The sequence below is a fragment of the Phascolarctos cinereus genome, unplaced genomic scaffold, assembly GCF_003287225.1.
Source record: "Phascolarctos cinereus isolate Bilbo 61053 unplaced genomic scaffold, phaCin_HiC Scaffold_441;HRSCAF=1057, whole genome shotgun sequence".
NCBI lineage: Eukaryota > Metazoa > Chordata > Mammalia > Diprotodontia > Phascolarctidae > Phascolarctos > Phascolarctos cinereus.
Genome location: NW_027555782.1, coordinates 3,964 through 28,550, shown reverse-complemented (window position 1 = coordinate 28,550; position 24,587 = coordinate 3,964). Strand labels below are relative to the sequence as shown.

Below are 24,587 nucleotides of genomic sequence, written 5' to 3'. Positions count from 1 at the left end.
ATTTCAGCTACACCCCAGTTGTCTAAGAGGCAATCAAAAGCACCTCCTTAGATTCTAGTCCTTTTCTATTTTCTTTTGTTTCATTTTTCTCTCCTCTCTCCCCCTCTCTTTTCCTCTCTTTTTCATATTCTCCTCAGGATCAGGAAGTTAGTGGTATTATTTAAGACTATTCCCTCCCACCTCAGTATTATCCTGTCTCCTAATAGCCCCATCCCCTCTCCATTTGTTTTCCTGTTTAAATTCAATATATTTCTACACTTGTCTCTATCCGTGTGTGTGTGTGTGTGTGAGAGTGTGCCTGTATGTTCAACCCACTTTTCTTTATTTCAGACAACAGTGTGTGACGCTGTGACCCACCACTTCCTTCATATTTGTATATTTTTCTTTTCAAACATCTTAATTATGAGAAGTAGCAAATCCCACTCCCTTCTTTCTCCTTCCTACACTTTTCCCCTTCCTTCTCTTTCCTTTATCAGATCTTTAGAACAGAATCAAACCACCTCTAGGTCCTCTTTTTTTTTTATTTAACAACTTCAGTACCCTTAGAAGACATAAAAGTTCTGAAGCGACATTTATTTCTTCTTCCCCATGAGAATGTTAGCACTACATCATCTTCTGAATTATTTTTAAAAATGTAGCTTTCTAAGTTCCTCCTGATTCCTGTGTTTGTATTAAAAGGTTTGTACTCAGCTACTGGATAGAGTGCTGGATTTAGAGACAGGTAGATGTGAGTTTAAAATCCTGCATCATATAATTGGAATTTCTGTGACCATGGGTAAATCACCTCTCTCCCTCAGTTTTATCTGCAAAATGGGGGTAGTCATAACACCTACCTTCCAAATTTTGTGAGGATCAAATGAGATAACCTAGGTAAAGCTTGTTGCAAACCCTAAAGCACTGTAGTTATCCCTTCCACATTTTGACTTTCTCCATCGCAATTTTGATATATCGTGGATCAGCATAAGAAATTAAATGTGAATTTTTTGGAGTTTGGTGGAAGCTGCAGATGATGCGCAAAGGCCAGCAGACAACACAGAAAAAGTTTAGATACTCAGAAATGCACAAAATATATGTATAGTATTGTATAATATCAACCCAAATTTTACAGTAAGGTCCTGTAAACGCCCCATAAAAGAAAAAGAAAACAATCAGACTTCTCTGGTATGAAGGGAGGGCCCCTCACCCCCATGAAGTATAAGGGATAACTTTATATAAATACTAGCTCTTTATTGCTGTTGATGTTATTATTATTTTGGCAGAAAAAATACTCATACTATTCAGTGGTTAGTCAACAAACATTTATTAAATCAAATCACTGGTTAAATGCCAGGCACTGTGCTAATCACTGGATACCATGACATCATGGGCCCTTGAAGTATAGAAGTCTTCTGGTTTAGTGATTTTCAGTCATGTCTGACTTTTTGTGATCCCATTTGGGATCTTCTTGGCAGTTATACTGGAGTGGTTTTCCATTTCCTTCTCCAGCTAATTTTACAGATGAGGAACTGAGGCAAACAGGGTTAAGTGACTTGCCCAGTGTAAGAAGCCATATTTGAACTCGGGAAGATGAGTCTTCCTGACTCCAGGCCCAGCGCTCTACCCCCTGAGCTACCTTGCTGCTTAATAGAAGTCTAATACTCATGAATGATTTTTAAACATTTTAATTTCTTTTTTCATAAGACTGTCCCTGTGGCCCGGATTTGCCATTTCTGTCTCACAGTTTGAAAATAAGCTCATGTTTACTGCCAATGTAACTCATAAAGTCTTACGTAATGAGACAGTTCTTGAATTCATGGCTGATTTATATAACAGAAAAGACAAGTCACACTTCATAGAAACCTGTGAAAAGGAGTTGCTAGGATGTATTGTTCTCACAAGGTAAGGATACTACATTCTTTACATGGTTGCATTTGGCCCTTAATGATTCACAGTGATTAGGAGCAGGGATGGAATGATAATGAAAGGAGTCAGTGGGGTCTTTTAGGTCCAGAGTCATTGCATCTTCCAAGGTGACAGTTAGTTAATCTGATAATTTATCTATGTAGGTATGCTTGTGAGCCTACAAAGCTGGGCATGGTATTTTGTTATTCAGTCATTTTTCAGTCATGTCCTGTTCTTCATGATCCCATTTGGGGTTTTCTTGGCAAAGATACTGAAGTGGTTTGCCATTTCCTTCTCTAGCTCCTTTACAGATGAGGAAACCAAGGCAAACAGGCTTAAGTGACTGCCCAGGGTCATGCAGCTAGTAAGTGTCTGAGACTGGATTTGAGCTCAGGTTTTCCTGACTCCAAGCCCTGCGTGCAATCCTCTGTACCACTTTGCCGTTCCTGGGCATGGTATTACACTCTTGCATATTATACCTTTGCATCCCCTACTACTAGGGACTCTGAGGCTTGCTTGAGTTCAGGAGTTCAGAGCTGTAACACGCTAGATTGAGTGTCTACACTAACTTTGGCACTGTAAGGTGAATTCTCAAGTCTGGGAAGCCACCAGATTGCCTAAAGAGGGCTGAGCTAGTCAGAAAGAGAGCGAGTCAGTAGTGGGATCAGGAGCCTAAGTGGCTGCTATACATCCAAAATGACTGAGATGAGGATGCCTTGACTGAAAAAAATAAGCGAGGTGTATGTCACTGTCTTACTCCCTTACTCAAATTCCAGTGGTTCTGTTGACTCTGTAATCCAATATTGTTTCATCTTTATCTCATCTTTTAAAAATTTCTATTTTTTTGTGAAAGCTTTACAATGTATATAATATATAGAAATCCACGTGTGTTATTTATGAATAAGTAAATATACAAATACTAAGGGGCTTGCTTAAGAATTTTTTGCTGATGGCATCTACTCTGCCATTGACTGTGCATCCTATTAATAAAAAATCTTTAAGCATGTGCCACCCCCTCCAGTGTGTATATTTACCAGTTTACAAACTTTATGTGGGTACTAAGGCCAGCCTAAGACAGAAATGGGGAGGGGGGACATTTTAAGAATTTTACTCAATTGTTATTGCTCCAGAATGCAGAACCTGCCCTCTAAAGGGTGCCTGACATAGCCATAAGGTGATCTGTTGAGGAGGAGGTGAGTGTGGGTGGGAGTGGGGTGGACTTTTCCCAGTGGTACCTATCTAGCTGCGGCTTTGAGTGTCCCGGTACCAATTAGGTTGTAATAGCCCTGAGGGCTGGGGCAGAAGCGGGTAGGTCAGAAGCTTGCATTGGAAAGGGAGGAGAAAGTAAGTGTTAGAGGACATATGGGTAGTTTGTGTACATCCTATGATGTACACAGGCATGATGCAAGAATGGTGGGATTTTATCCATATTCCATGCCCTAGTTGATTATAAATCTTTTAGGGTCATGCCACAGTCCCCTGGGCCCCATTTTGGAGCCTGCTAATCTAAAGAGTTATTTTGACAGATGAATTGAATTGTCCAGGGTCACTTGAGCTATATGTATCAGAGGCAAAAACCCTGAACCCCATGTCTTTCATTTGGTCAAAGCCAAATCTGTTTACTCACTGCTGTTTGTCTTGTACTCTTGGAAAATTAATTTATTTTTAAAAAAAGGATTCTGATCTTCACCCAGGTACAATAACAGAACTTACCGGATTGATGACATTGATTGGTCTGTGAAGCCGACTGATGCCTTTCAGAAACGAGACGGCACCAAGATCACCTATTTTGATTATTATAAACAGGTATGTAAAAATTATGGCCAGGAAAACAATTATTCTACAGGTTGAAATGAAAGAGAATTCCTTTGCCCTAAGTCTGTTGAAAGGGCAGTTAGGTGGCACAGTGATAGAGTGCTGGGTCTGGAGTTAGGAAAACCCAAGTTCAAATCTGGCCTAAGATACTTACTAGCTGTGTGACCCTGGATAGGTCACTTAACCCTGTTTGCCTCAGTTCCTCATCCTTCTGGAGAAGGAAATGGCAAACCACTCCAGTATCTTTGCCAAGAAAACCCCAGATGGGATCGCGAAGAGTCAGATGTGGTTGAAATGACTCAGCAACAACAAAAGTCTGTTCAGAGGTTTATGTTCTTTGATGGCATGACTAAATCTTTTTTCATTAAAATAGCTGTGTTTTAAAACATATTAAATAACTATTTATTAAATAACAATAAATAATGAAAAAAGATTACAGCAGTGCCCCACTCATAATGAGATCTAGTTCTATGGCCTTGGGAAAGTCTCTCCACATCTCTGAGTTTCAATTTCCTTATCTGTGAAATTGAGAGTATTGGATTGTGCACAGGCTGTAATTAGAGAAAAATCAGGAAAATGATTTCTTACATGTACTTCTCTCTTCTCCCCAGTGGAGGACCATTTGAATCATAGAATATTAGCTGCATTATCTAATCCAGAACTGTCAAACTTGGAGGAATCAGATTAAAATGTAATTGGGAAATGTTTAATAAAATATATAAAAATACAATACAACATAAATAATGTTAATTTACAGTTTTCTAAGTCAATAGCCAGCATGGATCCCTTTCTGTTTGAGTTTGATAGCACTGACATTCTGGTCCACCTCACTCATTACAGAAGAGCAAACTATGGACCTAGAGCTCTGGCCCTGGTGTCAGGAAGACCTGAGTTCAAATCCAGCCTCAAATACTCCCTAGCCCTTTGACTTTGGACAAGCTGCTTAAACTCTGTTTGCCTCAGCTTCCTCAACTATAAAATGGGCCAGGATTGTTGGGAGAAGTAAATGAGATAATATTTGTAAAAGCACTAAGCATGTTTGCCTTCTCATCTGTAAATTGGAGATTGCAATAGTTGCTTTGGGATTATTCTGAGGAAAATGCTTAGGAAATCTTAAAGTACTTAAAAAAATCAGTGCCCTTCATTATTAATTTCCTACCTTCCAGGCTTGCTGTGAGGATCAAATGAGAAATATTTGTAAAGAGAGTTTCGCACAGTGCCTGGCATGTAGTAGGCATTCTATAAATGCTAGCTGCTGTTATGATTATGATTATGATTATCATTGTTACTATGAAAGTGAAGAGATATGCCAAGGTTGTTTTTTTTTTTTAATATCTGGACTTGTGATTTCATTAGTTTTGGGAACTCATGGTATGGAAATTCCTATTGATGCAGACTGGTGATTTTCTCTGTAGCTTATGGGTTTTAGAGAGTTTCCCCAGGGAGGCACTTTGGTGTAATGGATGGAATGCTGGACTCAAGTCAGAAAGACCTTGGTTCAAGTCCTGTTTTGGGCACTTAACTAGCATTATGATCCTGGGAAAGTCACTTAACCTTTTCTGGCCTCAGTTCCTTATCTAGAAGTTAAAGAGTTTGAATTAGATAGTGTCTAAGGTCCCATCCAACTTTAAGGCTGGGATGTGTCAGAGGCATTACTCAAACCCAGGGCTTCTTCACACAAAGGCTAGCCCTCTGTATACAGCTAATTATTGAAAGACCAAGGACTTGAACACAGATCTCCATACTCCAAGCCCAGGGCACCTCCCCGTATACCACCTTGATTATTTTGTACTCAGCCCTCAAGCTATCAGAAATCCTGAGACTGAATTCCCTTTATATTTCTTTTTCTTGGTCTTAATTGGAAAACATTTAGAAGAGCTGCAGATGCTGTGTGTGGAATAGTGTTGCATTTATATTTCTACAGCAGGATATGTTATTCAAGGGGAAATAAGCTCGTCATACAAGAGTGCTTATATAAAATGTGTCACTGATTATTCTCAGCGTTAGGTTCAATCACTAACCTAAAATGAACTTATTGGATTATTTATGATTTTTATTATTAAAAGGTTTTTATTGAAATGGAAGAACTCTTGCCTCTTATTTTCTTAATTAGAATTGTTATTAGCATAAAATAGTACCCAGATTTCTCATAAATTTTAATTCTCTGAATAGGATGAAGTAAATTACACAGAAGATACATGTTAAGTGGAATCTTTCAAAGGCATTTTTTTTTACTATTGTTTTGTTTTGCAAGGAAGAAAATAAAATTACAGTTTTGGACATTAGCAAGTGAGATACCATCCTGAGAAAATGAGGCAGCATATAGTGATGGGGGTGGTGTGGTAGAAAAAGCACTGGACTAGGAATCAGTTAAAATCAATATTATTAAATATTTACTATATGTAAGATTTGGTGCTGGGAATAGAAAGAAATGAAACAGTCCTTGCCCTCAAGGAGCTTACGGTCTATTGGGGAAATGACACATATGTGTAGAAATGTATAAAAAATATATGCAAAAGAAATACAGTGGGTTTTGAAGGAGAAGACACAGGCATCAAGAAAGGATTTGTGTAGGAGGTGGTGTTAGAGCTGAGTTTTGTAGGAAAAAGGAGATTCTTAGAAGGGATCAAGTTTCTGAAAATGGACTCAAGAAAAGCTTAGGCAGAAGGTATCATCCCAAGGGGTCTATGAAAGAAGCTATAGATTCTAAGGGACAGCAGTGGGGATGGGCTGCATTCCAAGCCTTGGGGGCACCTCGATTTGTGTCTGGCTCTCCTCTGTTACCTATGTACTACATGATCGTGAGCCTTAACAGGTCTGAGCTTCCATTTCCTTATCTGTAGGGTGTAACTACAGCTAGTGGATAGAGCACTGGGCCTGGAGTCTGGAAGGCCCAAGTTCAAATCCAGCTGCAGATATTTACTAGCTTCGTGACTCAGGACAAATCCATTTGCCTCAGTTTCCTCAGCTGTAAAATGGGAATCATAATAACCAAATGAGGTGGTATTTGTAAAGGGCTTAGCGCAGTGCCTAGCACGTAGTAGGTGTTAGATAAATGTTGCCTTCTCCCTTCTCCATCTCACTCTGCAACTATCTACCTCCCAGGTTTATTGTGAGAAATACCATGTTTATAAATTGTTTTGTTTTTTATCGATTATGGGATCATAGAATTAGAGCCAGAAGAAGGGACCTTAAAGGCCATTGAATTCAGCCTTTCATTTTACAAATGAGGGAACTGAGGCATAAAGTCATTAAAGGATTTAACTTTGCTCAGGATGGGATTGTAGATTTAGAGCTTGAAGGGTCCTCCAAGGTCCATCTAGTCCAGCCTTCTCTTTTTATGTAGGAAAAAACTGAGGACTAGAGAAGTGACTTGCTTAGTCTCACATAGCTCCCTCTTTTTTGGTGTGAGGAGATCAGGGTTAAGTGACTTGCTCAGGTTCACACAGCTAGTAAGTGTCAAGTGTCTGAGGTCAGATTTGAACTCAGGTCCTCCTGCCTCTAAGACTGGCGCTCTATCCGCTGCGCCACCTAGCTGCCCCCATAGCTCCATTTCAAAAAAAAAAACCTCTCTTTCCCTTGGTCTACTTCCTTTACAATTAATGCCTATCATCATTGGTCAATCAATCCCATGGCAATCTTCATTGATCATTAAAACAGTTGGAATAATTAGTTGGACTAGGCCACACTGAGTCCAGTTGATATCCAGCTTAGTTTTCAGCTTGAGATGTTATTCAGAGCCTTGAGGAAAATAAAGCATGAGCTGCTGAAGGAGATATTCGATGGTCATTATATGGTCATTCTGAGTAAAGAAGGCAGGTTATCAATCAGAATCATAAACATGACCCTAATAAATGGGGAATAGGAATAATAAATAATAATCATCAATAGGCAGCCAATAGGAACGAAGTAGAATGTGCTAGATTAATGTAGGATTTCTCATTCAAAATGATATGGTTTCAGGGCAGCTAGTTGGCACAGTGAATAGAGCACTGGCTCTGCAATCAGGAGGGCCTAAGTTAAAATCTAACCTCAGACACATAACACTTACTAGTTGTGTGACTCTGGGCAAGTCACTTAACCTCAATTGCCTCACCAAAAAAAAAAAATTAAATTAAAAAATGTTAGCTATCATTATGAAAAACAATTATATGGTTTCATGTAGTATGGATTTCTCGTCCACGACTTTGTGGTTATGACTAAAATTGTTATGGGTAGTATGGGGAATGTGAAAATGATTACAAAAATGAGAGCCTGTGCTCTCCTAGAGTTTGTGATATGGTAGGGGGAAAAAGATACATATAAATATCTAAAATGTTAAGCAGAACATTGCATGGCTAAAGTTAGATGAGATTTGGTTGAGAGTTGGTGTTGATAAAAACGGCTTTGTAAAGGGTGTTGTAGAGGGTGAGTATCACAGAATCAAAGAATCACAGAATCTACAGGTTGTGAAGGAATCCAGAAGCCATTTTATCCAATCTACCCCTGAATAAAAATCCCTTCTATAATATTCCTAACAAGTGGCCTTGAGGACCTGCAGGGACAGGGAACACATGCCACCCAAAGCAGTCATTCTGCTGTTGGATAACTCTTAAGTATCAGGAAGTTATCCCTCATATTCTGCCTCTTAGCAGCAGCCATCTAATGCCTCAGTGACCCTCTGAGGTCACTGAGAATAGGTTTAACCCCTTCTCCCCATAACAACTTTCGGATACTTGGAAGGTATTGATCATGTCTTCTGGAAGTCGTTTTTTTCTCCAAACTCTTCAGCTGGTGGCATGTTCTCCATTCGTCTGACTGTCTTGGTTGTTTCCTTCTCTGTTCCAGATTGTCTTGTGTCTTGCCTAAAATGTGGTGCCCAGCACCAAACACAGTATTCCAGATGGTTTGATCAGAGCCAAGTAGAATGGAAACTTTTGTTACCTTCCTTGCCCTGCTGTTATTCTTAATGGGAATGGCGTAGCATTAGCGTCTTTAATGGTCACCACACTGCTAACTTATCTTGAACTTGCAGTCTACTAAAACCTCCATATCTTTTTCACAAGAAATAATGTCAAGAGATACATCCCCCATCCCATTGATCTTTTGAAGACATATGGAACTTTAAATATTTCCGTATTATTATATTTATTATATTTCACCCACCAGTCTAGCTTGGTGTGAGATCCTTTTATTATGTAATAGCCTTCAGGGCATCATAAAACAACTTTGGATTGTTACTATCAGCATAAAACTGACTTTCATCTACCTTCTTAACTGAGCCAAGAATCCTGCGACTCGCTAACCTTTGCTTGTACTTTACTTTTGATGGAATTAAATGCTGCCTTCTTAGAGATGGATGAACTATCCTGCTGGTAAACCTTGTGGAGCTCACATTTTTCGTTTAGCAGCTTCTGAATTTCCCCGTCATTTTCATCAAACCAGTCTTGATGTTTGCTAGTCTGACCCAGATGAGCAAATGCAGTGCTGTACACCAAATCTCTGAAAGCTGCCCACTCCTTTTCTGCTTCACTGATGCCAGCTGTGTGTTGGCTCAACTTTCCCTCCAAGTTAGCAACATACTGTTCTCGCTGAGAGAAGAGCTTTAATCTGTTGATATTAATTCTTCAGGTAGTCGTTTTGCCTTGGGATGTTGCTTTTGTTGAATGCAGATATTTAGCTTCAGTTCTTCAACTTGAAAAGACTCAAGCCAAGACCAAGGTGGAAGGAGTGTTGGTGCATGATTTTCTGTTTGCAGATGATTGTGCACTCAATGCAACCTCTGAAGCTGAGATGCGACAAAGTATGGATCGATTCTCTGCTGCTTGCCTAGCAGTTAACAGCAAAAAAACACAGGTGCTCCATCAGCCATCACCACACCACCCATGTGGAACCATTGGTTACAGCAAATGGAGAGATTTTAAATGCTGTGGCTAAGTTCATTTACCTTGGTAGTATACTTTCCAGGGATGTACACATTGATAATGACGTTAACGCATGCATTGCCAGAGCTAGCTGAGTGTTTGGGAGGCTCCGAAAGAAAGTGTGGGAGAGAAGAAGTATTAGACTGACTACCAAGCTGAAGGTCTACAGAGCTATTGTGCTGACCTCATTGTTGTACACCTGTAAAACCTGGATGGTATACCAGGGGCTGTGCCAGAAAACTGAATCACTTCCATTTGAATTGTCTTAGGGAGATTCTGAAGATCACCTGACAGGATAAGGTACCAAACAGTGAGGTCTGTTCTCGAACTAAATTGCCAAGAGTTCAAACTCTGCTTCAGAGAGCACAACTCCTATGGCCTGGCCATGTTTGAATGCAAAACGTATGCTTGCCAAAAAGAATATTTTATGGAGAACTCCTACAGGGCAAACATTCACATGGTGGTCAGAAGAAGTTATGTAAGGATACTCTCAAGATCTTTCTTAAGAACTTTGGAATTGATTGTGTGACATGGGAGACATTGGCACAGGGCAGTGATCCTGTGCATGGCGTGCCCACATCAGAGAAGGTATTCTGCTCTGTGAGCAAAGCAGAATTGAGGTAGCTCAAGAGAAATGCAAGATATGTAAACTTAGAGAATCCACCCCAAAAGTTCACGTGGACTATTTGTGCCCGACCTGTGGTAAAACATTCCAAGCTCATATCAGTCTGATCAGCCACAGTTGTGCGCACTAAAACTTGACTCTAGCATAGTGATGTCATCTTGGTCCTCTTTGAAAATGAAGGACGACCACCATTACCAGACTCTGTCATCCAGCAGGCTATTTGTCCCTCTCAGCTTTGTGTTACCTGCTGATATTTGAAAGGCCTATATTGCATTCTGTGACTTCGCATCATTGATTAAAAGTGCTGAGCAGCACAAGGCCAAAATAGATCCCTGGAGTACTTCACTAAAGAACTTCCTCTAAGTTGGGATCAAAACTTTTAGTGACTTAGCTTTGGGTCTTGTTATTCAGCTAGTGTCAGATACACCCAACTGCATTATCATCTAGTGCAGTGATGCCAAATTCAAATAGAAATGAATACCTCCAGACTACATGTTGACTCAGAAAACCACAAGTTAATGTCATCTATGTTATATTGTATTTTCATTTATTTTATTAAACATTTCCCAATTACATTTTAATCTGTTTCCAGCTGTGCAAGCAAACAAGCCAAGTTTGACACACCTCTGATAGCTGGCTAGCCTTTGTATAGCACTTTAAGGTCTACAGAGCACTTTATAAATACTTCATTTTATCTTCACAACAGTCCTAGGGGTAGATGCTGTAATTATCCTATTTTATAGGTGAGGAAACTAAGTCTGAGCAAGGTGAAGTGACTTGCCCAGAGTCACGTAGCTAGGAAAAAACTAGATTTGAACTCAGTCTCCCCATCTTTGCGGCTGATACTTTATCCATTGCTCCACCTAGCTGTCTCTAGTATTCAAGTACTTAGTTCTCCATTTTGTCCACTGTCATTGTCATATGCTTTGTTGAATGTTACTTTTATCAAGTCTACAGAATTCTCTGTTTAGCCATCTAGTAATAGATGGGTCCCTCTAGAAAGAGTTAATGAAATTCAAGGTGCATCAGCATTGATGGGATGTGACAGCGGTTGCGGAGGCTGAAAAATGACAAGAGTAGGGTCTTATATTCTGCAGTTTCTTAACTTTTCCTTTTTTAATCTTGTATTTTACAGCAATATGATATCAGCTTATCTGACCTAACCCAGCCAATGCTCGTTAGTCAGTTGAAAAGTAAGGGAACTGACAGTGGTGAAGTCCGGATTGCTCACCTGGTTCCTGAGCTCTGCTTTCTCACAGGTAATTCTTATGTCTTATATTTAGTTGGCAATGAGAGACAGAAAGGCATAGTGAGCAGATAACCAGCCTTGAAGCCAGGAAGATAACCTGGGTTTAAGTCTTGTATAAGTTATTCTCCCGATTCTGCTCATTTCACTCTGTATCAGTTTATATAAGTCTTCCTTGTTTCTCTGAAATAATTTCTTACAGCACAATAATATTCTATTACATTCATGTATCATAACTTTTTTAGCCATTCTCAAATTGATAGGCATCTCCCGCAGTTTCTAATTCTTTGCCACCACAAAAAGAGATACTATAAATATTTTTGTACTTGTAGCACCTTCTTCTCTTTCATTGATCTCTTTGAAGTGTTGCCTGGCTCAGAGGTCTAATAGTTCAAAAGTTTAATAGCTTTTTGAGATTTTTATAGTTCCAAATTATTTTCCAGAGTGGGTGAACCAGTTCATGGTTTCACTAACAGTGCATTCTTTTATTTCTTGTTTATTGGTTGTGAATTTTGACTTTTTTACTTTTGATATCAGTAATTTGATTTTTATTCATTTAAAAAATCAGGTTAACTGATGGCTTATATGTATTATTGATCAAAACCCCCCCCCCAATAACTCAGCTCCTAGATTTGTTTATTCAGTGACTTTTCATTTTTACTTCTGTTGCTGTCTCCCTTGATTTTCAGGATTCCTGTTTTGGTGTTTAATTGTGAGTTTTTAATTTGTTGGTTTTCTAGTTGTTGTTTTTTTTAGTTATGTGCCCAATTCATTGATCTATTCTTTTTCTATTGTTGATGAAAGTGTTTAGAAGTAGAAATTTTCCCTTAAGTACTGCTTAAGTTCTGCACTCTCTAAATTTTGGTATGTTGTCTTGTTATTATAGTTAATGAAAATAATTGTTTCTATGATTTGTTTTTTGACCCCTCATTCTTTAAGATTAGGTTATTTAGTCTTCAGTTATTTTTTAATATTTGGTTCAGAGGACTTTTGTGGCATATAACTTTCATTATGGTACATAAAAGGTTTGTTTAATTTGATTCTGCTTTTCAGAATTTGTGAAGTTTATATGTCATAATATAGTCAGTTTTTTTTTTAAGGTGCCATGTATACATAAGAAATATGTACACTCCTTTCTATTTCCATTCAAAATTCTCAAAATCTATCAGAAATAACTTTTCTAAAATTCTGTTCAGGTCAGTCATTTTTTTAAAAATTAGATTTATCTAGGCATGAGAGGGATAAATTGAAGTCCCCTGTAATTATAGTTTTGCTATATATTTCTCCCTGTAACTCATTTAATGTTTCCTTTAATAATTTAGATTCTATGTCATTTAGTGACTATATGTTTAGTATTGATATTAATTCATTGTCATTTAGTTCATCAAAATATGTTTTTCCCGTTTATCTTTTAATTAGGACTCTTTTTGTTGTTGTTGTTGTTAAGATCATGGTTGCTATGCCTGCCTTTTTTTTTTAACCTCAGCTGAAGCATAATAAATTCTGCTTCAGCATCTTGTTTTGATTCTGTGTATATTCTTCTGTTTGATGTTTTTCTTTTAAATAACATATTATTGGATTCTGATTTCTCATCAAATCTACTCTCTTCTTCCTTTTTATGGGTGAGTTCTTTTATTTACAGTCACAGTTGTGATTAATTGTCTAATTTTCTCCATCCTATTCTCCTATACTTTTCATTCCTGCCACCTCTTTAAGAGTTTGTTTTGCTTAAGACTACCTTAACTCCCTTAACTAATCCTCCATTTTATTACCTTCTTTCCCATAGATCCTTTACCTCCTGTTTCTCTGTTGAGTGTTACATATTTCTGTGCCCTACTCTGTGTGTGTGTATTTTCTCCTTTGACCAGTATAGAAGAGAGTGAGATTCAAATATTATCTGCTCCACCCATCTCTTCTCCTTTTTGTATAAACTTTTACTTGTGCACCCCAGTTATATCACATAGTTTTTTCCGTCCTTCCAGTACTTATCCCCACCCTGGTGTGTTCTTCCCTTCTCTTTTCATTCTTCTTTTAAGATTAACAAAACATAATAAGGACCACTTCCGTGCTCTCTAATTAGATTTCCTCTGTGATTCCTGATGATAGTGTTCTAAGGGGATACATGTATCATCGACCCATTTTAGAATGTAAGCCGTTTATCCTTGTTTAATCTCTTTTGACTGTTTGCTTATGTTTACCTTTTTATGCTTCCTTTGACTTCTGTGTTTGTATTTCAGAGTTTCTATGCAGCTTTGGCCTTTTTATCAAGAATGCTTAGAAGTCCTCTGTTTCATTTAGGGCCCATTTTGTTATTTGTAAGATTATGCTCAATTTTGCTGGGTAAATTATGCTTGGCTATAAGTCTAGATATTTTGCCTTTTGGAATATCATATTTTAAGCTCTTCACTCTTTTATAGGGGTGACTGCTAAATCATGTGTGAGCCTAATTAGCTCCACAGTACTTGAATTCTCACTTTCTGACTGCTTACAGTATTTTTTTTTTTTACCCAGAAGCTCTGGATTTTGGCTACGTACTGAGAGTTTTCATTTTGAGATCTCTTTCAGGGGGTGACCTGTGGATTCTTTCAGTTTCTACTTTTTCCTCTGGTTTTGAGAGATCTGAGTAGTTGTGGTTTTTTTGGGGGGGGTTGGAATAGTATGTTTAGGATCTTTCTTGGTTATGAATTTCAGGTAGTCCAATGATGCTTTAATTTTCTCTGTTGTATCTATTTTGCAGTTGAGTTGTTTTTTTCCAAGTGATTCCTTACATTTTCTTCTATTTTTAAAAAATCTTTTGACTTTGATTCAATATTCATGATGTCACATGAAGTTATTATTAGCTTCTGTTTGGTCAATTCTAATTTTCATGGAGGTTTTCCCTTGGGTAAGACTTTGTACCTCTTATTCCAAGCTGTTAATTCTCTTTCCATATCTTTCTTCCTTAACTCTCATTTCTTTTCCCATTTTGTCCTCTAGCTCTCTCATTTCATTTTCAAAATCAGTTTTAGCTCTTTTTAAAATTCTTGCCTCATATCTTCAAGGAATTCTGGTTGGACTTGTGCCCAAGTTGTGTTTTTCTTTGAGACTTTGCTTGTAGATGTTTTAGAGTCAGTCTCTTCTTCTGGACTTGTGTCTTGAACATCTCTTTCTCCACAACAACTCTTTATGGTGGGCTTCTTTTTTGTTTGCTCATTCCTCTAGCCTACTGCCTAACTCTGAGATTTATTTTAGGGCCAAGCTCTGCACATTTCTGAAGGGACTATCTGAGCTGAGGCACTGTACTCTTAGATCCTTCTGCTGCTTTCTAATGTATTATCTTATTCCAGGACCTCAAGTACAATTCAGGCTGGAGACCTATAAGTTTTCATTGCTTCCAGAATGGTGTGATTAAGGCAATGGTTTGCACACTGTCCTCCTGGTCTGAATTCTGCAAATTCCTGACCTAGGTTTGGGTTTAAGCTTACATGCCTGTGGGTTTGTCCCTAGTTGGAAGTTCCAGTTAGACTGCTGCTGGACTAAGCCCACTATCAATAAGCTGGAAAGCTCTTTAGGTTTTTAATGACAGAACTGCAGGCTCCCTTTTGGTCTGGGATTCTTCTCTTGGTTATTTATTTTCAGCTTTCAGCCTGGACTGGAGGCTAGAACTGAGTCCCTGCTCTGTTCCTAGGGTTTGAGCCACACAGCTACTGATTACTTCTGAATTTGTTCCTCATTTAGTACAAAACCTAGATTCTGTGACCAGTCATCATCTGCCACCTTTGGTTATATGTCCCTTCCTAAATTTGCCCTTGATCTGTTATCTGGAAATGAATAGGGATCTACAAGGCTACCATGGTCCTGTATTCTGCACAATCTCAGGGTCTCCCTGGGACCTCTTCTCGACCTTGGATACAGCCTTGGCCTTCTTTCAGGCCTTGTGTCCTGGAATGCTCTGCCCAACACACCTCCGGCCAGACTCTGATCCCTAATGTCCAAAGATTTCTCTGTTTGTTTCCTTGTTTTGACTTGAACTGGAAAAATGACTCATGATTTTTTTTCTTGAACTTCCTGATCTGGACTCAATCTGGTATGTTTTCTGGATCGTTATGGAGTCCAGGGGTTGTGTTGTGGGTACTAGGATACATTTCTTCCTGTTATGTGGCCAATCTGACTCCATTTCACTGAACTTGCTATTCTATTTTTGAATAGTGCTAATTTTTAGTAAGCTCTTTATATCAAGCCAAAATCTTCCTCCTCACAACTTTCACCAACCAGTCCTTGTTCTGCTCTCTGGAACTGAGATAATAAATGAGTCTGATTCTCTTTCTGCTATTCAGCCCTTCAGATATTTACAGAATATAATCAAAATAAGTATTTGTTAAATAAATGAATGAATATGCATCAGATTTGGAAGTTTGAAGAACTTTTAATAATGCAATTGCGTATTGAATTCTTGTACAGTTACCTCAGTTGTGAAGCCAACCTTACTTTAATAAACTGCAAAAATTGTGACTGAGGTGAGGGCTTGGAGTGATAAAGTGTATGGTAAATTTTTTTCCTTTTTGTGTTTTTTCAAATTTAATAGGTTTGAGCAAAAGAGTGACTTCAGATTTCCGCGTGATGAAAGACCTGGCTACAGAAACTCATCTAAACCCTATTTGCAGGCAACAGAGACTGTCTAGACTTGCTGATAACATTCAGAGGTAATTTACTGTGATACAAAACCTTGCTTGGAGTACATTGTTTTCTTTCTCATCTACAATCCAAGTTCTAGAATCTCACATTCTACAGAATGGTTGGGCACAACCTTGCACACTTCCTGGTTATTCTGTAGAAAAATAGAGAGGCCTCATTCTTGTTGGATTTGGATATGTGTAAGCAGGAATACAAATGCCTGAGCCTGAGTGTCTTATGTGGTAGGTGAAAGATGAAATGACTGAGGAAAACAAAGATTCATATCGAGTTAATAAGCAACGCAAGGCAATTGCCCAAGAAAAGAAGACCAAGCCCCCTCCTCAGGTTAGGTCTGGACATGATACAGTGGGAGACAGACTTTTATACATTAAAAACAATTAATCAAATGAAGCCACTTAATTAAAAAGAAACAATACAACATTAACTAATCTGATTTCTAATTGGAGGAAGGATTAGGGACTTTCCAAGTTGGGAGGGGGAGAGTGAAAAGGTATAGTTCCCTGGCTTCAGAGAAAGAGGTGTCCCACTCCCTAAACATCTGTGACCAGTCAAGGGAACATGGAAACAATAACTGATTGGTTAGTATGGGGCCAGTTTTCAGATAAGACAAATGGGTTGCTTGAGATGTATAATTGTTAGAAAACTCTTTGCATTAGTCTTTGGATCTGACTGGGTTTCTGATCAACGTAACCTAGGTCCTTGGTTAAAGGTCTTTAAGCAGCAGGTAGAGGTGGTCCAGTTTCCCAGCCACGAAAGGGCTAAGTTCAGACAGTGCAATAAGATTTTTTTCCCAATTCCCACAATTGAATAAAGTTTTCTCACAAGACAGAAGTTGGACTACACCCATAATTGAATAGAAACGAACCTAGCTCCAGAATTGAGTCAGAAGAAGGAGTCAGTGTAATTTACTCAATTCACATAGTTAACCACTTGCTGTCCTAATCCCCCCAGTGTCCTCACTTGCCTACTTGAGCTCTACTGCAGAATCCTGTTAGGGACAGGTCTGGTATGACTCTTCAATTGGGCTTCTAGTCCTCCCTTAAATTATAAATACCCTTAACCCAGAATAAAAATGGCTTCCATTCCCCTGAGTCAGCTCTCCTCATTCCTTGAAAAGCCTCCCTAGCCTCTCTAGTTGGGGATAGATTCTTCACCCTGAGTTCAGATCCTACCCTGTGACACTTACATCCGTGCCTTTGGGCAAATCATTTAACCTTCCTTGGCCTTAGCTTCTTTATCTATAAAATTAGGGGGTTGGTCTGTGTGATGTCTGGGTTCCCTTTGGCTAGATCTGTGATCCTATGATCTTCCTGTCCACCTGGAGTCATGTGTTTGGCCTCTTGTCTATTGTCCATCTACATCGCTGGCCCCCTGGTAATTGGCTTTAGAGCCTTGGTCTGTCCTTATGCACAGCATTCTGGAGGTCAGTCCTCCTGATTAATCTCCATGGTGCGCTTTACTTATGTCACTTGTCTTAATTAGTCTCATGAACAATGACCCTCACACACATAATGCCTTAGATGCCTGGCATGTGAAATAAAATGGTTTCTTTTTTTAAAAATTTTATAAACTTTTTTTTCCTTTTTTTGGTGAGGCATTTGGGGTTAAATGACTTGCCCAGGGTCACACAGCTAGTGTCAAGTGTCTGAAGTTGGATTTGACCTCAGATCCTCCCGAGTCCAAAGCTGTAAAACGTTTTATTAACTCAGGTCGTTGGATAACTTAGAAACACCACTAAAGACTGAAAGGGAACAGTGTTCTAGGGAGAACCAGAACCAGAGTTGTGGCTTTCAGGCCCCTCTCTGTCTCTCTTTATCCTCTAGACTGTCACCAATGTTAGTTCCTGGTGACCAGTTCATCACCTCAGAGGTTTCTGTGCACACTTGCCTTCCTAATGAAAAACCCTCATTGGATGCAGTTTTTTATTCAGTCACCTTCTGACTGTATATATTACTAGACTTCATTCCTAATCAGCAAGATTAGAGAATCCCACCAGAACTTTCCCTTGTCCACTGGAGCTAGCTAGGTTCAACCTACTGTATCTAATAATAATAGCTAGCACTTATAATGCTTTAAGGTTTGCAAAGTGTGTTCCTAATATTACTACCTATATCTTCACAACAACTCTGGGAGGAGGATGCTTTTATGATGCCCACTTTACAGATAAGGACACTGAGGCAGACGGAGGCTGAGCGATTTGCCCAGGGTCACATAGTAAGTATCTGAAGCCAGATTTGGAATCCGCTCTTCCTGACTCCAGGTGCTGTGTTTGATGGCCAACAGCGCCACATAGCTGCCTATATTTGGAGTTGTGTTTATTTGCCGGAACAATGAAATGATAAAAAAAAAAAATGAGCCATCAATATGAGAAATCCAGCAAAAATAAGGAGGGAGAGTTTACCATCAGTTTTTTTTCACTGTTTTTTTTTTCCTCTGAAGATGAATGCATTCATAATTTCATGTCAGATTCTCTTCTCCACAGAAACACGGAGGCTCGTTTTGAACTAGAGACCTGGGGACTACAGTTTGGATGCCAGGTGTCTCTGACAGGCCGCGTAGTTCCTTCAGAGAAAATACTAATGCAGGACAGTATAGTGAGTGTTGTCATTTTATTTTCATTTGGAAAGAGATATTTTTGTGCCTATAAGTGTGAACAGTTAGAGTGACTGATGGATCACATCCTATTTAATTACTTTGTCCCCTTAACTCTGTAACCCCAGAGTCTTCCTGGATAGCAGTTCTGTCAGAGCATCCTTTATTTTCCCTCTCCTCATTTTCCCTGATTTTCTTCAGATCCCCTCTAAAATTTCACCTTCTACAAAGAAGCCTTTCCTGATGCTTTCTCTCTAAGATTGTCTCTGATTTGTCTTGTTTGGACATAGGTATTTGCATGTTTTCTCCCCCATTAGACTATAAGCTCTTTGAGAGCAAGGGCTATTTTTTTGCCTTTCTTTGTATTTCCAGGACTTAGCACAGTGACTGGCACATAGTAGGTGTTTAATGAATGGTGATTGACTTGATTGGAAGGAAACAAGCCTTTATGAAACTTCTACTCTGTGCTAGGCATTGCACTAAGTGACCCTAAACTTGACTGATCCTCACAACAATGCAGGGAAATAGGTACTGTTATCCCCATTTTATAGTTGAGGAAACTGAGGAAAACAGGTTAAGTGACTTGCTCACGACCAGACAGCTAGTAAGAGTCAGAAACCATATTTGAACTCAAATCTTCCTGAATCCATCTCCCACACTCAATCTACTGTGTTATCTACCTGCCTCTGAGGTGATTACTTAATTCTTCTCTGTGCTCAGTGGGAGATTGTAGATGCCATTGTGTCAAAGTGTTGTACTCTGAGACTTGTTAGAAGATGTTATTTCTAGCCGCTGTTTAAATATAGGCTCATAGAAAGATCCTGAGTAAGTCACAACCCTGCCTCCTATCAATTGGCTTTGGACCTAGACTTCATCTGTCAAATGAAGGGGTTGGACTTCCTCTGTGAAGCTCTAAATCTGTGTGTGTTCCTAAGGAACTAGAGAACTAGGAGGTATCTTAGAGATCGTCCTTATTTTATAAATGAAAAAACTAAGGCCTAGAAAGGTGAATTTATTTGCGTAAAATTAAACACCTCATTAGTAGCAAAACTGGAATTAGAAGCCAGACCTCCTTACTCCCAGTTCATTGTAATTGAAGCAGATTCTGTTGATACCATTGGGAACTTATATGCCCAAGGCAACCCTAAAAATAATTATAAGATCAGTGTTCTAGAATGTATAGAAAGCAGTCAGGCAATGGATTCAAGTCCCATCTTTACCACTTTCAAACTGGGGGCTTGTAGGTAAGCCATTTACCTCTGCTGGCCTCAGTTTCCTCAGATATCACATGGAGATAGTAATTCTTATAGTTACCTACTTTGTAAGATTGCTGTGAATAAAACGATAAAGCCTTATATTGTTGTGAGACACAGCATGGTCTGGTGTTTAGAATGCTGGGCTTGGAATGAGGAAGCCCTGGTTCACATTGCACTTGATACTGAGTAGCTGTATGGCCTTAGGCTAGTCATTGAAACTCTGGATACCTCACGTATCTTCCCAGAATCATAGGTCTGGTGATGGAAAGGGACCTTAAACACTCTCTTGTCTAACTCACTTATTTTACAGTTGAGGAAACTGAGGCCCAGAGAGGTTATGTAACTTGTGCAAGGTTACATAGGTGGTAAGTGGTAGAGGCAGGATTTGAACTCAGATTCCCTAGACTTCTAGTTATTTGCTCTTTCCACTGTAACACATTGCCTCTTTATCAGCTTAAACTGGTTGTGATATGGGTTGATGAATGGAGTTCTCACAATGAAAATTTCCCTATGCTCACAAAATCCCAGATCCTTGTAGCACTTGCGTAGTAATGATACATATGGCACTTTATTTAATGATAATAAATTATCCTGTAAAAATTTTTTATTTTTAGCATTAATTTTTTAAAATGTTGAGTTCCAAATTCTGTTTCCCTCTAGCCCCGACTGCATCCATTGAAAAGACAAATAATATGATACTGATTATACATGTGAAGTCATATAACACATCCCTATATTAACCATGTTGCAAAAAAAAAAGGCAAGAAAAATACAGAAAATAAGAAAAGTATGCTTCAGTCTGCATTCAGAGTTCATCAGTTCTCTCTCTGGAGGTAGATAGGTTTTTTTTTTTTTTAGCATTAGCGTTTTTCATATCGTGAGTCCTTTGGAATTGTCTTGAATCGTGTCAGTCGGAGTAGCTGAATCTTTCACAGTTGATCAGTTGATAATAGATTATGAAGATGAAGGTTCTACAACAGTGATCCCATAGTTTTGGTCATTTCTTTTTTATTTTTAAGCTTCTGGAGGAAAGTGCTGCTTGGCTATTAAAAAATTCAGGCCCACAAACGAGATACAAAACCTGCAGCAAGGTCCTTTTTCACCTTTTTCCAGTGAGCGGTCCTGTGTGGAGGGGCTGCTGAACTAATCTTAGCTTTGTCTGGGTGCTCCTGGAGTGCTTGGCTTTGGTAGTTCTGCAGAGTGCTTGATTTATTAGATTTCTAATCCCTGGGGCTTTTGAAGAGGAAGGGAAAGCTTGTATGTCCTCGTCTCACCTCTCTGCTTCCTGGTAAGCTGCATAGAAAAAGAATCCTGACCTCTACCATCTTCTGTACTAGCCTTTATATTGTTGAAGCAATCTAGAAAATCACATTTGGCATTTTCTGTTTGAGATTATAATGTTGTAAAAAGGCCAGTGCAGAGGAAGACAACCGTGACAGTGAAGGGAATGGACACCATATCTTATATGGATTAGTTAAAGGAACTGAGGAGGCGGCATAGTGCTTTGGAGAAAACTCTGAATTTGTTGTCTGAGGATCTGGGTTCAAATCCTAATTCTCCCACTTACTGTCTATAAAATGAAGGGGCTGGACTCAGTGACATCTAAAGTCTCCTCCAACTTTAAGTCTGCTGACCCTATGTCTATTTAGCCTGGAAAAGACAAGACCTAGGGGGAATATGATGGCAGTCTTTGAGTACTGGAAAGACTCTACTATGGTAGAAGACTTGTTCTTCTTGGGTCCAGAGATCAGAGGTAAAGGGATGGTGGACAGAAGCTATAAAGAGGGATTTAGGTTTGATGTAAGGAAAAACTTGTTAATAGCTAGAGTTTTCCAAAGTCAGTTGGGGCTGCCTTAGGAGGTAAAAGTTTGTGCGCTGAAGGTCTTTGAGTGGAGGCAGAATGACCTCTTGTCAGTGTTTTCATGAAAGAGATTCTTGTTCATCACTGAGTTGAACTAGATGACCTCTGAGCTCCCTTCAAAACTATTAATTCCTTGAAATCATTTCATTCCACTAGACCTAGGTTTCTGTATCAGTAAAACAAAACAAAGAGGTTAGAATACATGTTCTCCAAAGTCCCTTCCACATTGGCCATGAATTGAATTAGACAACTCTGAGGTTACTTCCAGTCCCATAATCCCATGAAGTCACTTCTCCCCCTAGACTTGGGTTTCCATATTGGTAAAACAAAAGGGTTAGAATAAAGGATCTCTAAGATCTCTTCTCCATCAGCCATTCTCTGGCTTTCTGTAGCGGTCATTATTGGCATGAGCGAACTCTACCAAACATTTCTGCTTAGACCAGATGACTCTGTATGTGACTTTGATATGACTGCCTTCTGAATGGAATCACTGAATCCTGATGTTGTCCTCTTTCTCAGTGTCAGCCCATGTCTGCTGCTGATTGGTCGCGGACATGCGTCACTGCAAGCTATTAGGTGCCCAGCGCTTGAATAACTGGCTGATTGTGTGTGGCCACAGAAATGAAGATGCAGCTGAGAGCCTCCTGAGCTGCTTGAGAAGAGTGAGCGAGCCCATGGGATTTCTCGTTGGGCAGCCCAAAATGTGAGACTATTTGGAGAACTAGTCTATGGTCTTTTTTTTTTTTTAATTCAAACATAACTTGAAGCAAGAGTAAAAGGCTTTTTTGTCAGAAGATATTACCTAATGTAAACAGAGAGTCCAAGAGAGAGGAGTTTTATGACAAGTAGCATTTAGAAAAAGTTTCTCTTATGGCATATGCCGGGTTATAACATTTCTAGAAAGGTGTGCTTTCACACAGTCCCTAAAAAAGGTGTTTGAAACAGTTTAAATATTTTCGTGAACTTCTCAGGTCAGTTATTTTTTAAACTTAACAGTAATTAAAGAATAATTAAACAAAGAGGCTACTTTGGGCATATAAGATTGAGTTTAAATTTAATTTAAAAGGAAAAGAGAATTTCTGACCCAAACCCTTACGTAATAGAAACGGTGTCAGAGTTAGGAGACTTAGTTTTGAAGCCTGGCCCTGCTACTTTGTGTTTGTATCATGCTGGGCAAGTCACTGCCCCTCTGGACTTCTGTTTTCCTATTGGCGGTTTCTAAAATCCCATCCAGTTCTAAATCTGCTAACAAATAATTCTCCTCTTGTAGCATAGATAGTTTCCTAATACTCACTGGAATTGTTTTCTTTCTTTGTAAAAATAGGAATGTGCTTTGCACTTTACTAACATTTGATGTGCTTATGAAGAGAAGCAGGCACTGTGAGATTCTTTAATAGTCTTTCTCTCCCCTCTGCCACCTTCCTTACCCACCTCTACCCCAGGGAAGATATGTTTTCATAGGCAGAATGGGGTGGATATATATGACTGTAAAATCTTAGACCTAAGAAGAGCCCTGAAACATCATAAGACCATAGGACTTGGACCTGAAAAGGACCTTAGGGCATTTTGTTCAACCTGTAACTAAATAGGAATTTGTCCGACAGCATTCTTGACACGTGTCTGGCTGTCCAGGTTCTGTTTGAATACCAGCAGTGATTGGGAGCTCACAGCCTTCCCAAGGCAGCTCATTTCGTTTGGGAGAACCTCCAGTTGTTAGGAAGTTTTCTCTTCGCTGGCTAAAATCTGCTTTTTTGTTGCTTCTACGCATTGCTCTGAACAGAACAAGGTGAATTCTGTTTTGTCACGATAGTTCTCCAGAAATGTGAAGACAGGTATCATGTCTGACCTGTTTCCTCTTCTCTAGTTTAATCATCTCCGGTTTCTTAAACTGGCCCTCTTCTAGCATGATTTGAAGTCCTGTACCCATCTCGTACTTCATTGTGTCATTGTCTTTCCTAAAGTGTCAGAACTGAGAAATATTCCCCATGTGGTTTCGCCAGGGTAGAACACTCTGGAACTACGGCAATGTGATAGTGTCATTTTACACCTTTATAATCAAAGAACGACAGAATTAAAAAGAACCTTAGAGATTATCTGTTACACCCTTCTCATTTTGGAGATTATAAAAAAGGGCCTGTAGAGGAAAAGTGATTTCCCCTTGGTAACTATTATTGGAGGAACTGGGATCAGAAACCACATCTCTTCATGCCCTGGTTATACCACTCTTTGCGCATGCCATAACTGTTTCTATCTTTCCCATCTTTAACCAGTGTACTGTAGTAAAGCATGTGGAGTAAACCATGCTCAAAACTCAAAATTAAACTTAGTTAATAATGAATCTTGGTTCAACAGAGCAAGGCTTCTTAATAATCTCAGATGATCCCAAAGCCTCATTTTAGCTAATCATTTAAAACTTTTTTGCAATAGAATTTCTTTCTTGAGATGTTAACAAATTGCCTAGCTTGAGCATCATTTTCTCTTATCTCCCTTTCCCTATTCTGTAGAAAAATAGAGTAATGAAAGAAACAGATTCAGGCATGCAGAACAGAATGAATAGGGTCCACAAATTGGACAATAAGTCTGTGAAAAGTTAAGAAAAATAGATAGCGGAGCCTTTTCTTGCTTATAGGTTTTATTGCTAATGGCTGGCTTCTCCTCCTGGAGAGGTTATTTATTTCCCTTTTGATTGATATAAATCATCTCCTTTTAAAAAGACTAGAGGCTAAATCTACAT

The 24,587-nt window shown here is 39.0% G+C and overlaps 1 protein-coding gene across 1 annotated transcript; it reads left to right on the top strand.

Moving 5' to 3' along the window:
- Positions 1-1,680: 1,680 nt before the first annotated feature.
- Positions 1,681-21,492, top strand: LOC144456496 (piwi-like protein 4; the record flags this gene model as incomplete). Its single annotated transcript, XM_078151663.1, has 6 exons — positions 1,681-1,878; positions 3,576-3,687; positions 11,360-11,483; positions 16,035-16,152; positions 18,627-18,738; positions 21,403-21,492. Coding segments are annotated over 6 exons (754 nt in total), but the record flags the coding sequence as incomplete, so codon positions are not given.
- Positions 21,493-24,587: the final 3,095 nt, after the last annotated feature.